The sequence below is a fragment of the Solenopsis invicta genome, chromosome 2 (genome assembly GCF_016802725.1).
Source record: "Solenopsis invicta isolate M01_SB chromosome 2, UNIL_Sinv_3.0, whole genome shotgun sequence".
Taxonomy (NCBI): Eukaryota; Metazoa; Arthropoda; class Insecta; order Hymenoptera; family Formicidae; genus Solenopsis; species Solenopsis invicta.
The window spans coordinates 21,368,607-21,384,435 of record NC_052665.1 but is presented as its reverse complement, the minus strand read 5'-3'; the positions used below and the strand labels follow the sequence as shown (position 1 = coordinate 21,384,435).

The following is a 15,829-nucleotide window of genomic DNA, read 5'->3' as shown; positions in this document are numbered from 1 at the left end:
CTTATAAATTTACATAATGGCTTATATTCCAATTTGGCATTTTTAATCTCTTTATAGAACTTACTAGGTATCCGGTCCGCTCTTTTCTGATTTTCAATTTCCCTAAAAAATGCTCTTTTTTCTCTATATAGCCTTTTGACATTTCTTTTTGCTTCCCTGTATCTGTTTGCCCGCGTCCGTGTTTCACCGCTGAGGCAATTTTGTCTGGCGTCATTTATTGTTCTGATCGCTTTCGTGTATTTATAATCAAACCAGTGATTACGATGGTTTTTTGGTTCCTTTTTTAATACCTAGGCTGCATTGGTTATACTGGTTTTTAGTCTTTCTTATAGGCAATTTATATTTTCTTGTCGCTATTCCCATACGGTAAGTTTAGTCTCCACCTCTTTTCTAAAAGTTTGTTTAATTTTCTTTTTTTTTAGTTTCCCCCTGTAGATCTACTATCTTGTTGCACTTCACTATTCCGATAGTGCTCTTGAAACTTGTTTAAGTGTTTTTTCGAGATTTTTGACGAATCCGATATGAAAACTACAAAATTTGAAATGACAGATGCAATATGGCAAACGTAATTTTCGAAGTTTGAAGCGAATTTGATTGATGTTGAAAATTCCATCTGCCATATTGGATCCATTATTTTTAATTTTGTATTTTTGATATTTTTAATCAGCATTCTTGAGTAACGTGGTTCAAGCGAACTTAGTTGATTTTGAAATTTTTATCCGTTATATTGGATTCGCTATTTTAATTTTTTTATTTTTTACACTAGATTTGTACTCAACAATCCCAAAAATTGCCTGATATCAAGTTTCAAAAAATTATATTTACTAGAAGTGCCATAAAGGGTTAAATTTATAACTGAAAATTACTTGCTATAATCTTGTAAATATTTGTTGTACATGCACATTTTATTATTTATTAATCTTTATTTAAAAAGATTCAGTTTTATACACACACGTACGCACGCACGCGCGCGCGCACACACACACACACACACACACACACACACACGTTTATATTGTTGCAATCTCTGCTCCCGTGCACATACTCTCGCCACGCTCGCTTGCGGATGAAAAGACAAGGTTCTTAGTGATAGAACGGTTTTAATTATACATTAATTACAATAAGAAACGTTAACACACACGTGACAGCTTAAGTTCGTACTCGAGCTTAAGTTAACAACATTTCATCATTAGGAAACGTACCTTTCAAGTCCGAAAATCGATATATTGATTTTTCGAGGCCAGCTGTGCTAAAACCTGGCTGACATTGTTAAAACAATACTGCCCCGCTCCTTTTCAAGTTTGTTGTTCGGACAACTAAAGGCTTTTTTGTTAAATTTTTTTCAGATTTTTATTGCTTTCAGAATCTTCTAGAGTACAACCGTTTTTTCTTGAGATGCCAGAAGTTCAAAACCATTCCAAAATAGACCCAAGTCAACAAAACTGGAATTTTTCTTCTGTAAAAGCTGTCTTTTTTTGAAGATGAAATTCTTTTTTTGAAGTATCTTATTTCTTGAAGACTTTGAGTAAGGTGGAAGTATCTGTTGTGGATCCAGCGTCTCAAAAGATTCACCAAATTTCTATCTCGGTATTTGCTCTAAGTTCTCCAAAAAATCATGGATCAAAAACCATGAGCAAGGCAGTCTTTTTAATATTGAAGACAGATTTCTTTATACAATTTGAGATTTTTAATTTCATCTGGATTCAAAAGCGGTTTCTCACCAAACATCTCAACGCGGTCTCAGAAAGAGACATTAACGTGTAAACAATTCTAATGTATTTAAAAGACTTAAAGTAGATGACTGACTGGCCTTTAAATATCTTTTCTTTTAAAAAGAAAAAGTAAAATTCCAGATAACTAACTTTCTTTTCTAACTAATTTATCTCTCATGAAACGAAGCTAATTTTGCCGAATATACTATTTTGTTTTTGTGACTAGGAAATTTCTAAATATGATAGGCATATCATTTTTTAACTACTACATACAATTCTTTCAATTATTCTGCAATTTAAGGATTTTCCTTAGATGATTGTGAAACCAAACTTTTTATCCAGGTTCAAACTAACAAAATAAGCTTTTTGATCATCTTTGTTTTTTGAGATTTTATTTTCAATTGTTTTATTGACATATAGTGTTTTTTTTGCGAAAGTTTTTTTTCTCTTTTAAAACTAATTTTCCGCAGAAAAAGACAAATTGGATTCAAGGAATCTTCCCCGAAACAAGTCTAAGAGAAGTCTTTCTTAATTCACAATCCATTATTTATTTTAGTAGGAATTATTTCTGGTTCCACGTTTTGAAAATCTACTAGCTAAAAGACTCATTTAATTCCACTGATCCTAATCTTTTTGATTCTGAGCACATTTTGCTAAATAAGCTAAATAAGCTAACTAAACTTGTTTGGTGTTTTGTCTGACCGTTGGCCTGCGAATGAAAAAAAATTGTCGTGGAATTTGTAATTCCTCTTGATAACAAACATTATCAAAGTTTAACTTTGAGAACATGTGAGATTCAAGATTTCTACTTTGATTTGTGTAATAACAAAGGCAGGGACCAGGACCGAAAGAATATTTTAGTACGGTTACGGTATTATAAAAAATTATAATAACTGTTTCGGTTTTGGTTTTTTAGCTTTAAAAATAATACCGAAACCGTTTAAATTGCGTTTTTTTCGGATTTTTTTTTGTTTTTTTAGTATTTTGTTTTGGTTTTTTTCGGGTTTTTTTCTGTTAAAATTACGGTTTTTTGGTAAAGTTATGGTTTTTTTCTATAATTATTTTTTATATATTTTTTACTTTTACGGCTTTATTTTTCTATTAAACGATATAGTTATATTAACAAATGTCTGAGACTAGACAAAGCTTTAATGAATACAAAAGTAAAACCAAAATCTTTGATGATCCTGACCTAATCAATCTTTCTTAGCCATTTTATTAACAAATCAATTCGTATACGAAAGAAAGAAAAAGAAAAAAGTTATATGACCGCAGAAATATAGGATAAAATTTAAATCAAGATAACATATACACAGATTAGAAGACAAAAAACCAACATATAAAAATATTTAAAATCTAACTTTTTATATTTATTTTTTGTTTTTTTTTATATTTAAAAGTTTGAAACAATTAATCTTTTACTATAACCAATTTATTTTGATTTTTATTGTATTTGTGTAACGCTAACAAATCATGCTTAAAAACTAACTATCAAAGTATTATTAAATCACTTTTTGCTATTCTTAATTTTTTATTATTAAAACATTTCTTTTTTTTTTTGAGTTATTTAATGGTAAAAATCTTTTCATTTTAGATTAGTTTGGGAACCGAAAAAAAACCCGAAGAAACCCTTAAACCGAAAATAAATTTATCGGTTCAGTTATGGTTCCGGTATTATAAACTTTATAGAATTTTGGTAGGGTTTAGGGTTTTGGATCGACTAAAAGGAGGGTTATGGAACGGTTTTCCGTTTTGGTTCCAGTCCGGGTCCCTGAACAAAGAGATACTAGAACGAGAAATTATTTGAATTACAAAAACTTTAGCGATATTTTTAGTTTTAATATTCCTCAGGAAATAGGTGGAGGAAGAATGCTTCTATTCAATAATAACGATCATTTATAACCACAAGATATTTATTTCCAGAACAAATTGAAGTAAGTGAATTTAAAATATTTGCATTCTTTCAAAATAAAAAATAGAATTATAAATTATAAAACCGATTTTTCTCAGAATTATAAATCTGCAAAGCTGATTTTCTTTTATCGAATAGCCTTTTTATTGATAAATAAATTACATACGTTCTAAACAATGTTCCTGTTTACAAAAGGTCCAATAAAACCTCTTCTGTATTTTATCTAAAGTTGTATTTACATCAAAATGACAACCAGAAGAAGAATCATAAGTTTCCTTTGAAACTCGCTGCACTTGACTTTGTGGGACAATAATTTGAAATACATAAAATTTTAAATCTGGAGTCTTTCATTAAACAATACTTTATTTTTTACAACGAGGGAATCCTACATAGTCTAGTAAGCTTTAGTAGTTTTACCTTTATAGGCAACTTTGTGCCCACTCGATCGTTTTTTTTTTATTTTTTTTTTTTTTTTAAAGATAAAGATGAATAATAATTCAAAAAATAGGCTAATGAGAGTCAGCACGGGTAAAGAGTGCACGAACACATGTATTGATATATAATTATTTATTTATATTTTTTACAAACGATCGTTTTGACTTTGGAGTCATTCTCAGCGTATCAATAATAATAAAGGTCGAAAAAACTAGCCATTGTCAGTCACCGTAACCGGGAACAAGTGAAATTTATTTTTCACGATTGAAATTTATCCAAAGCTTCAGTAGTCTTCATCAATCTTAATGGTTACATAGACAAGTGTCAGTGTCTGCGATACGGCCACGGGTTGAGATGCGACGATGGATTTAGCAAACCGTTGGTGACTTGACTGCTTTCCGGTTACGGTGACTGATGACGGCTAGTTTTTTTTTATTTTTATTATTATTGATACGCTGAGGATGACTCCAAAGTAAGTCAAAACGTTTGTTTGTAAAAGATATAAATAAATGATTATATGTCAATATCATGTTTGCGCACTCTTTACCCGCGTTGATTCTTATTAGCTTATTTTTTTAATTATTCAAATTTTGAGAGTTCTTAATTATTCAATTGATAAAGATGAATATTCTGATTGCAAATTTTTCCAATGTACGAAATCATTCTCCAAGAAAAATCTTTCTATTGATTTCATCGAAGGACTTTTTCCTTTCAAATTAATTTTAACGTAATAACTACAATCCTTCTCTGTACAAGGACATCTAAACAAAGCGTCTGCGTTTTCATAGTTATAAAGGATCCTCTGTATTTCTTTTACGAGAAAGTACATTTCTTAGGATTGAGCTTAAGATTTATTGCTAAAGACGAAAAGATTCTTTTGGTATTGGCTAACTCTCCCCAAAAGATTTACCAAAAATTGTTACATTGTCAAAATAAACCACACAAATTTTAAAAAGTAACTGTTGAAAGACTTTTCATCAAGTGTTTGAAAATAGCAAGTTATAGCGCTACAAAGTTCAAAAAGCATTACAGTGAATTACCTTAGTCTATCGAAAAAGCAATGTTTCCTATCTTTGGATGAATTTTAATGTGCTAATTATCACTCTTTAGATTAAGGATGGAGAACTAGGAATTTTTCGACAAATCTAACAAGTCATTTATCCTAAGTTCTGGGTAAGAGTTCTTGAGTGTATTATTATTAAGTTTTCTGTAATCCACACAAAATTGAATAAAGCTGTCCGTTTTTTGATTAGAATTGCAGGAAAGATCCGGGAACTGCTTGATTCCTTAATCATGTCCTGTAGTTTCATATTCTCAATAATTTTATTTTATCTCTTATTTGAATATAGAAATCTTATTTGGAAAGATCAAAAAAGAAGGTGAAATGCCTGAAAAACGATCTGGAGTACTTTTTCTGAAATGACGTGGTTTTCTGGGTAACACAAATGTGCATAATGCTTAAACAAAGTCAATGAGTTGTAAAAGTGTTAATCACTTTGACTAGCTTCACCTTGAGGTCAATTTTCAAGGTTGTTTGAGGCTCATAACGCATTTTTTGATTAGTAAACCCTATTTTTGACCGCAGAACCTGTTTCTTGACAATGGGCTCTTAAATAATGGTACTTTTTACAGAGCATAGGGATTTTTTAGTTTTTCGACCTGACTTTTTGAAAGTCATATCAAGGTCATATCAAGATCAAAAGCACTTTCATCTTACTTTTAGCGTTACCCGAAAACAACGACGTGAACGTAGTAAGTTCTGTTTCCTTTAGGGTGCTTGATTATCGTGAGTCCCCTTGCCTCTCACGTCGGGGTGCTTGATTATCGTGAGTCCCCTTGCCTCTCACGTTGGGGTGCTTGATTATCGTGAGTCTCCTCGCCTCTCACTGACACTGTAATTTAAATGAATTACCCACGGAGTAATTGTTCAAAATTACCTCCGTTGGCTTCGAGGCATAACTGCAATCTGTTTTGAAAACTATCCACAGTTCTAAGCGAGGTAGCTCTAGGAATGGCTGCACAAGCTTTACGCGGTCCATAAAATCATCTCTTGTGGTTGGTCGTTCAGCAAAAACAACATTTTTCAAGTATCCCCATAAAGAGAAATCAGGCGACGTCAAATCTGGTGAGCAAGGAGGCCATTCAACTGGACCCTTTCGTCCAATCCATCTGTCATTGTAACTGGCATTTAAGAAGGCACGTACAATGGGTGCATAATGCGGTGCAGCACCATCTTGTTGAAGCCACATTCTTGCTCTTGTTGCTAAGTCAACAATAATCTTCTAATAAGCCTGGTAAGTGATCTCTTAGCAACGATAAGTAACTGTGTCTATCAACGTTCTCTTAAAAAAAATAAGGTCCAATCAAATAACCATTTACAATGCCGCACCACACCATAATACTCCATCGATTTTGATTATCTATTGGCCTATACCAGTGGGGATTAACATCTGACCAATAATGGCAGTTGTGTCTATTAAGTTGTCCGTCACTATAAAATTTAGCCTCATCTGAGAAAAGCACATACCTAAAAAAATTAGGATCATCGTGTAACATTTGTAAAGCCCACTGGCAAAAAGCAATACGCATCAGATGATGATTAGGCTGTAAAGCCTGCGTAAGAGTGATGTGGAAAGGGTGATAATTTAGAGCTCTTAAAATTCTAACAACAGTTCTTTGTGGTATACCTATTTCCCTTTCAATCTGGCAAGTACTAACATAAGGATTAAGGTGAAATATTGCTAAAATAGTTACAGCTCGCGCATCATTTTCCTCATATTCATGATGTTGACGTTGACGAACAAGATGTCCATTGCGAGCTCTTTGGACTAAACTACGTATTGTCACATCAGTTGGATGTCGCCTTTCAGGAAAACGTTGAGCATAAAGCCTTGATGCTGCATTGTAATCGCTATGACACTCCCCTAAAACTAATATAATATCAACTATCTCATTAGGACTATAATCAGCCATTCTGGAAAGGTAACTTGTGAATGTAATTACCTACATGTATGTATGTTTGGAATTTTTAAATTTAAGCAACTTTAAATAGTAAATTTTTCAATTATGCAGAAGTGAGTAAGAAAGAAAAGGAATAAAACTCTATTATAACAATAATTATAAATCTTAAATCAAACGTAATTGTTTAGTTTTTTTCAATCGTTGATTATTAGCATTAGGTATCGCAGTGCTGTCAGCTACTTGCAACTTTCGGCCGGATTCTTCGACGCACGCCTATTGCTCCCCTCCCACCGCTCGCGCCTTTGCAACGGCGCCGCCGGACGGCGTAACTAAGGAGCGCGATACATCGTCTCAGGACCGTGCGTTACGCCGTCCGGCGGCGCCGTTGCTAAGGCGCGAGCGGTGGGAGGGGAGCAATAGGCGTGCGTCGAAGAATCCGGCCGAAAGTTGCAAGTAGTAATGTTTAAGCATTATGCACATTTGTGTTACCCAGAAAACCACGTCATTTCAGAAAAAGTACACTAGATCGTTTTTCAGGCATTTCACCTTCATTTTTTACCTTTCCAAGGTCGCAAAAACAATTTTTTCATAAGACAAGTTTGATGTAAAATTTTCCGCTCTTTCAAAATCCGCAGTCAAAAATAGGGTGTCCCATTTAAAAAAACCATCGTGATCTTGAAATAACCTTCAAAATTGACCTCAAGGTCAAAACCAATGGTACAATTGAATGACCCCCTCTGTCCTGGTCAACTTTTATCTGAACCATTTTTTTGTAGATACCGTTATTTGGAAGATATTCGGGTCCATATATTAAAATGACTCACCCTGTATATCTATTCGTTCTACATTGTGTTACAGTTAAACAAATATAAAAATTAATTACGAAAAGATATTTTAGTGATGGGAACCGTCAGAGAGTGTATGAATTTCCGTGAAAGCCCGTAAATCGAATTACTTAGAAATATTTTTAATTGATAGCTCGTGATATTTCTTGGAAGCATTTTCACATGAATTAATTTTGGTAAATGTTTACTTTTAACATATAAAGAGCACTAAATCCTCTGTATGTTTTATGTGATTGTGCCCATTAGCATCTTGATGTTAACCTTGATCCTCCACAAGTTTAAGGTCATTGGACCTTTCTCGACGCTCATTATTTATTAAGAATTTATTAACAACATAATTTTTATAAGTTTGAAATTCTATGTAACAATACAATTGTAGACTTTATTTTACTCTGTAAGCAGTAGGTGATGTGAAATGGACTTTGCATGGAGATTCGAAAATTACATTCCATTTAAATTATATTGAAATTTTAGATAAACTTCTTTAAATTATATTAAAAATTATTTTGTTGATAACTTTTTAATAAATAATCAGTGTTCAAAATTATGAGAATAACTAATGATTTTAATTTCATTGAAAATCAAGATCAACATCAAGGTCAGTTGGAGGTCACTTGAGGCTGGCTGTGTAAAGGTAAACATTTATTTTAATTTCTAATAATATTTCTAAACCCTTTAATAATATGAAAACAATTTTCAGTTTTGAAATTAAGAGGGAAATACAAGGAAATGCCAAATGAGATAAATTATAACTTATTTGAAAAAGGGGATTAAGTACACTAAAAGTGCAAAAAGATTAGTATAAATAGGTTTTAGTTTCTGAGAAAATTGCAATTAAAGTTTAGTATTGAGATAACTATACTTTAAGTACTAGAATTTTGAGTCAGTAACCAAGAACGATGTGGCTGAGAAAGCGAAGTATTTGCATTACTATTTTTCCTTATGCGACGGATCTGGTTTGAATCCCTGCAATATCAACTTTTTAAAGTTTTCTATTATATTTTACAATTTATTTATTTGTATTGTTTTTTCAAGCAAAGTTAATTTGTATATAATAATAATAAAAAAGTTAATAAGATTAAAATTTTTATTTATTTATAAAATTATTTATTATAAAATTCGCACAATGTTATAAGTGAAAACGTTTTTGTAAAAGATAAATCATTTATAAAACGTTTATGATGTGCGGCCTTATTTATGTTTTAAATTTTTTAATTTGAATTTTGATTTACAACATTAACAACTTCTTTGTTTATGTGTATTTTAGATACGTGGATGACGTGATGATAGAGGTTTCGTCCGATTTTGTTAATTTCACGCTTAATACATTTAATTTTTTTCATTCTAGATTATAATGTACAATAGAAATTGGAGGGAATAAAATCAATTTTTTAGACATTACGATTATTATTAACAATTTTATAGAATTTGACTAGTATTATACATTTACTTTTTTAGATAGATAGTTTAATTTTTTGCAACATAAGATGTTACAGTGTATCATATGTCTCCACGTATAGTCTAAGAATTAATGTTTTTCAATAACAATCTTATATGCCCGTTATTTCTAAACAACATTTTATAGCAAAGTAGGTCATCAAACCACGAATTACAAAGATATAACAAATATATTATAATTTTATAACACAGTATAGAAGTATAAATAAATTAATGGCTTATGGTAATTATGTAGTATAGGGGACCCAGCTCCAATCATGTTGACCTTGACATATGTTATAGAGGCAAGTATACTGAACAACTTTTCTTTATAAATTAATTGATGCTCTCGTACAGTTTTTGAGATATACTTGAAGAAAGAAAAAACAGTTTTTTTTAATTATTTCAGAAAATATTTATTTTACAAAAAAGAGTTAAACAAAAAATGAAGCTTGTGATAAGCTCTACAAAAAAGGTCATATACATATTTGATCTAACTTCAATACTTTAGTTGTTATAATAGAAAAACTGTTTTAATATGAGTTTTTTTTTTATTTTCATTAATAATTCATTTTTAATAACTACACACATACTCACGCACACACACATACACTGCTTTATAACGTATCTACTGATGGTGTGTGCGTGTGCGTGTGCGTGCGTGTGTGTAGTTATTACTGAAAATGAATTATTAATGAAAATAAAAAATACTCATTTTAAAACAATTTTTCTATTATAACTACTAAAGTATTGAAGTTAGGTAAAATATGTATAGAATCTTATTTGTACAGTTCTTTGTAAGCTTTATTTTTTATTTGACACATTTTTTTCTAAAATAAATATTTTTTGAAATAGTAAAGAAGAACTATTATATATTCTTTCTTTAAATATATCTCGAAAACGGTAGGAGAGCATCAATTAATTTATAAGGAAAAATTTAGTATTCTTGCTTCTATAACATATGTTAAGGTCAACATTATAACGACTAAAGTATTGAAGTTAGGTAAAATATGTTTAGAACCTTATTTGTAGAATTCTTTGTAAGCTTCATTTTTTATTTGACACATTTTTTTCTAAAATAATTAAGAATTATTTTTTTCTTTCTCTAACAAGAGGAGGACTAGGTGTCTTACCCTGGGATTTTGATCCCAATTTCTTTAATTATTCCGGAGACGAAAAAAAAGTTTACGTCTTCCGGCGTTTGATCGAATAGGCCTTAGTTTCGAAGTAATAAATTTGTGAAAATTGGTTATATCCGAAGTGCGCTATATGAGTCTTCCCGGTAACCGTTCTTTCAACCAGCGCAGTTAGCTTTGTGAGTTAGGTGTTTGCCTCGTAATCATGAGATCCGAGTTTGTTCCCGGAGGTGAGCAATAATTTTTTTTTAATAAGTGTTTTTATTTATATTTATTTTAATTATATTGATATAGTATGCAAATTTTTGAAATAGAAAATCTAATTTAAAGGGAATTTTAACTTAAGTAATAATATTTGAAATAATAAATAAGTAATAATTATAATATATAAATTATTTGTAATGAATAACATATAAAGGCACCGTATCTAAATTTTCAAATTTTTAAATTTAAAATTTAATTGGAAATAATATTAACAGTATTTTGAATTTTTAGTTTTTAAAATAATTAATCGCAGAATAAGAATAAACAAACATTTGAATGTGAATTTTAATATTTTTATTACGAAATTCAATTATTCAAGTATTACGGATTTATTACAAAATTAAATTATTTCGATGCGAAACAATTACTTGGATGATAAACATCTTAAAAACATTTAAAGCATATAAATTAAAAAATGAGAAATTTAGATACGTTTCCTTTATATGTTATCCATTACAAATAACTTATATATTATTATTACTTATTTATTATTTCAAATATTATTACTTGAATTAAAATTCTTTTCAAATTAAATGTAAATTAATGTTTAAAATGTGATATTTAATCTACTTAAAAAATTTGCATAATCAATATAACCAAAATAAATAAAAACACTCATTTAAAAAAAGTTATTGCTTACGTCCGGAAGCGAATCTGGATCTTACGATTACGAAGCAAGGACTTAACTCACCGAGCCAACTGCACTGGTTGAAAATACAGTTACCGGGAAGGATCATATGACGTGCTTTAGATATGGCCTATTTTCACAAATTTATTACTCCAAAATTAAGGCTTATGCGATCAAACGCCGGGAGACATAAACTTTTTTTTGTCTCTAGAATAATTAAAAATATTGGGGTCGGAATCCCAGGGTGAGACACCTGGTCCTCCTCTTGTAAGTATATTTTGAAAACTGTAGGAGAGCGCCAATTATTTTATAAGGAAAAGTTGTTGAGTACCCTTGCTTCTATAACATATGTTAAGGTCAACATGAGTGGAGCTGGGTTAGGTCTCCTATATTGCATAATTATCATTTATTTTATTTAGCAGACAATAGTTTTTTTTTTCAACCGTATGTTCATCTGAAACACGCGACATAATTTTCAATGAGGTTAAGAGATATAAATCTGCTCGAATGCAATTCGATTGTGTACATACTAATAGGCTGTCCGAAGAGAAGAATTGCGCTGTGAAGAAGTGACTGTTGTCAATAGCCAGACAGATGCGCAATCGTACTGTACGCAGTTGCATTACTTTTTTAACCCCCTTGCTTCTTTTCATCTAATTGAAATGATATCAATAATTTTCCAAACAGGGTTTACAAAAGTAGAAAATAACGTTTTTATCTTACAGTCTATTAAATTTTGTCTGAGGAATACATGCATTTACAAGGAAACTACTATAATTTAAAACAAATGTCAAGTGAAAAAATGATATAAAGTTATAGAGAAATAAAAAAAAATATAGATTATAGTCTAACTCAATAATTCAACTATTTACTTTTCTGGCCTGTGGATAACTCAATGATGGAAGGGCCACATATATCACACGTGTTCGATTGTGATTCTTGCATTTAAATCACTCGAGAGGATATTCCGCTTTATTTTCTCACCCACTCTTGTGTCACCTTTCTTTAATGGTTTTTGTTTAATACTTTTTTATATATATTTACAGAGAGTATTTTACTTCTTTTGAGATTACATTTGAAAAATGTTACTTTTGATATTGGTAACCCGTCAGGGACTCAACCATTTTTGAATAAAAAACATCGACGAGTGAACGTTTATATTTTATGTAATATTGTTACGCTAATGATGACTTTAAAGTGAGTGATTTTTAATTGATCAATTTTATATTTAATAAATATAGAAAGAATTTATAATTATAATTGTGGATTAATAATAGCACTTTCTGCAAGATCTGCTTTTGACCGGTAAAGCCATTCTTGTTATTTAAATGTTTTGATACATTTTTTGGTCATATTAGGATATTGTTTATATTAATTAATAATTCTTGTTGTAAATATGTAAGAGTTCATAATATTTTTATAAATCTACTTATTGCTATTAACAATTATAAACAAATAATGTTTAAATTGTTAATATTTATAATTAAATGTTTAAAGTTAAAATAATTAGAAATATAAAATGAAATGATATATGTAAAACTATAAACTTTTTTCTTTCTTTTGCAAAATATTATTTTATTATAATTATCTTATTTGGATTATAGATTTTATAAATTAATATTAACATAAGTTACATGGATGCTTTTAAATGACCAACAGACATTTAGTGTTAGAGAAAATATTTTCTGTTTTACAGGATTGTTGTATGTTTTTAATATTGCATGGATTAATATTATTGTGCGATTTATAAAATAGTTGATAATAATTTATAATGAACAAAAATATATATTATTACTTTGGAGTAAATCATATTTTTGGCACAATAGATTAATGACAAAAAACCATAGGGCGGTTACTGTAATATTAAAACAATATTTTATAACATTTTTTGAAATGTTGAAATAAAATATTTCTACAAAACGGTTTTGCAATCTTTCTGTGCTGTGTAGGTAGTCATATTTAATATTGATAATTTTTTTAACTTTATTGTGTGTGTATTACATTATAAATACATTGTTATATGCTTATTTAGACAGCTTATGGCCTGATATGAATTCGGAGGTATGTCACGTAATTACTGGCAGCAACGTGAGCAAGCGAACTATGACATCCAATGTTGGCAGTAATGCTGATAATCTTGGAGCTGACCATGAATATCATGAAATCAGTGATGAAGAAAATCAAGATAGTCCATTAAGATTTGACAAGACGTTAAATTTTGATTTTGGTCCGAGTCTTTTGGCAGAAATGGATCAAATGTTCAGATCATTAGGTAAAGGCGATTTTGGATGATATTAGATACGTTATATCGGATGTTTCTCAATGAAGGGAGTACTTTGATAAAAAATTTAGAACATGAAAGCTAAGATATAAATATATATTTGATATGATTTTATTGTATTGTAAACTTGAATTCAAAATTATTTACATAAAAATTAGTAAATAAAATCTTAAGTACTATGTACATTTATACACGATAGTATTCTGCTTCGGTTTAGTTAAGAAGCTATATTTAAATAAAGTGTATATTTGTTGATAGTTAAATATATCAAGATCTATTGTTTGCTTATAGCTAATAACTTATAAGGAGAACCCGGCAATCGGGCTTCACCGATTTTAATAAAATTTTATGGGCATGTAGTATTTGCTCAAACTTTTACCACAGTAAAGCCGCAAGTTGCAATATTTAGGTAAAAATAAAACAAAAAACAAAATAAGAAAACTCAGCGGCTGGTGTTAAGACGTTGACTGCTTCATTTAGGGTATCAGGGTTGATCTCCGAGATTAACAAGGAGTAGGCAAGAACTGTAAAATGCCAAATGAGATGAGTCATAGATCATTCGAAAGGGGGGAACAAGTATATTAACAGTGTAAAAGGGTTAGCGTGAATGGGTTTTACTTTTTAAGAAAATCGCAATTAAAGTTTTTTAACATTGGGACGTTTGTACGTTAAGTACTAGAATCTTGAACCACCATCCAAGATAGCGTCGTGGCTGAGAAGGCTAGATGCTAGCGTTACTAATTTTCCTCCGCGGCGGACCGGGTTTGAATCTCCGAAGCATTATTTTTTTTAAGTCTTGCTATTATATTTTACAATTACATTATTTTTATTATTTTTTTAAATTAATTAATAATGTAATTACATATAATAATAAAATTTGTATTAATTAAAAATTAATACAAATATTTTATAAATTATTTATTATAATAAAATTATTTACAAGAGACCTTAACGAACAGATCTATTTTAAAAAATAATACACTTTAAGAGTTTCTATAATATTATAAGTTATAAGATCATAATAAATTAGTTATGAGTAAATGATACATTTTGAAAAACATTTAATTTGTCGAACATGTTTCATGCTACACAGAGCTTTTATCAGTGAACTTATTAAAAACTAGTACATTTTAATAAACTATAGATAACTATATTAATATGTCTAACATTTTTCATGTTGATATCTCGAATATCACCGCAAATTACAGAAATCCTAATTGACAAGCTTTTAATCCAAATTTTGAGATAAACACGCAAATAAACATATGAAAGTAAATAAGTAAATAAATAAATAAGATATAAATAATGAACAAATAAATAATAAAAAATAAATAATTAATAAATATAATAATATCTATGTGCGTAAGTTAAAACAATTGAAATTAACAAGTTAAAATTACTATGATTGTCTTGTGATTAAAATTATTTATATATTAATAAAATTTATTTGTTATAAAACTTGCACATTGCTGTACAATATTGTGAAAATCGAGGTAACAACATTTAAAACATAAATAAGGCTGACAGATCGGAATTCTTTTATACGGTTTAATTTGTAAACACGTCGGCTTATTTTTGTCATCTCGGAAAATTTTATTGTACATATAAACATCTTTGACCGCGTTAAGATTAATTTAAAAAATAATAAAAATAATGTAATTGTAAAATATAGTAGCAAAAGACTTAAAAAAAAATGATGTTTCGGAGATTTGAACCCGGTCCGCCGCGGAGGGAAATTAGTAACGCTAACATCTAGCTTTCTCAGCCACGACGCTATCTTAGATGGTAGTTTAAGATTTTAATACTTAATGTACAAACGTCCCAATGTTAAACTTTAATTGCGATTTTCTTAAAAAGTAAAGCCCATTCACGCTAACCCTTTTACACTATTAATATACTTGTTCTCCCTTTTCGAATGAGCTATGACTCATCTCATTTGGCATTTAACAGTTCTTGCCTACTTCTTGTAAGACTTTTTTAAATATTATATTTTTAAATTATGTAAATTTTTAAATTGTTTTCAATTATTTAATATAAAATGTTTTTTTTTAATTAAGGAATTTTAAAATGTTTTATTATTAAATAAATTAAAGTTTTTATGAAAACAAAAAATGTATTTGTAATAATGGTTTGCAATGACACTACGTATCTTCTTAAAAACAATAGAGAATTAGCTAATTGTAAGAATGTTATTAAAATACAATCTTTAGTTCACAAT

The 15,829-nt window shown here is 29.5% G+C and overlaps 1 protein-coding gene across 5 annotated transcripts in view; it reads left to right on the top strand.

Moving 5' to 3' along the window:
* Positions 1-15,829, top strand: part of LOC105202478 (activated Cdc42 kinase-like) — a 289,383-nt gene that overhangs the window by 96,414 nt on the left and 177,140 nt on the right. For 4 of the 5 annotated variants that reach the window (XM_039459696.1, XM_039459694.1, XM_026139763.2 and 1 more), the window contains exon 4: positions 13,363-13,602. The exons of the other annotated variant lie outside the window; for it this stretch is intronic. In XM_039459696.1, coding sequence (XP_039315630.1) covers positions 13,363-13,602 — 240 coding nt within the window. The remainder of the gene's footprint in view (positions 1-13,362; positions 13,603-15,829) is intronic. 5 annotated transcript variants of the gene reach the window in all.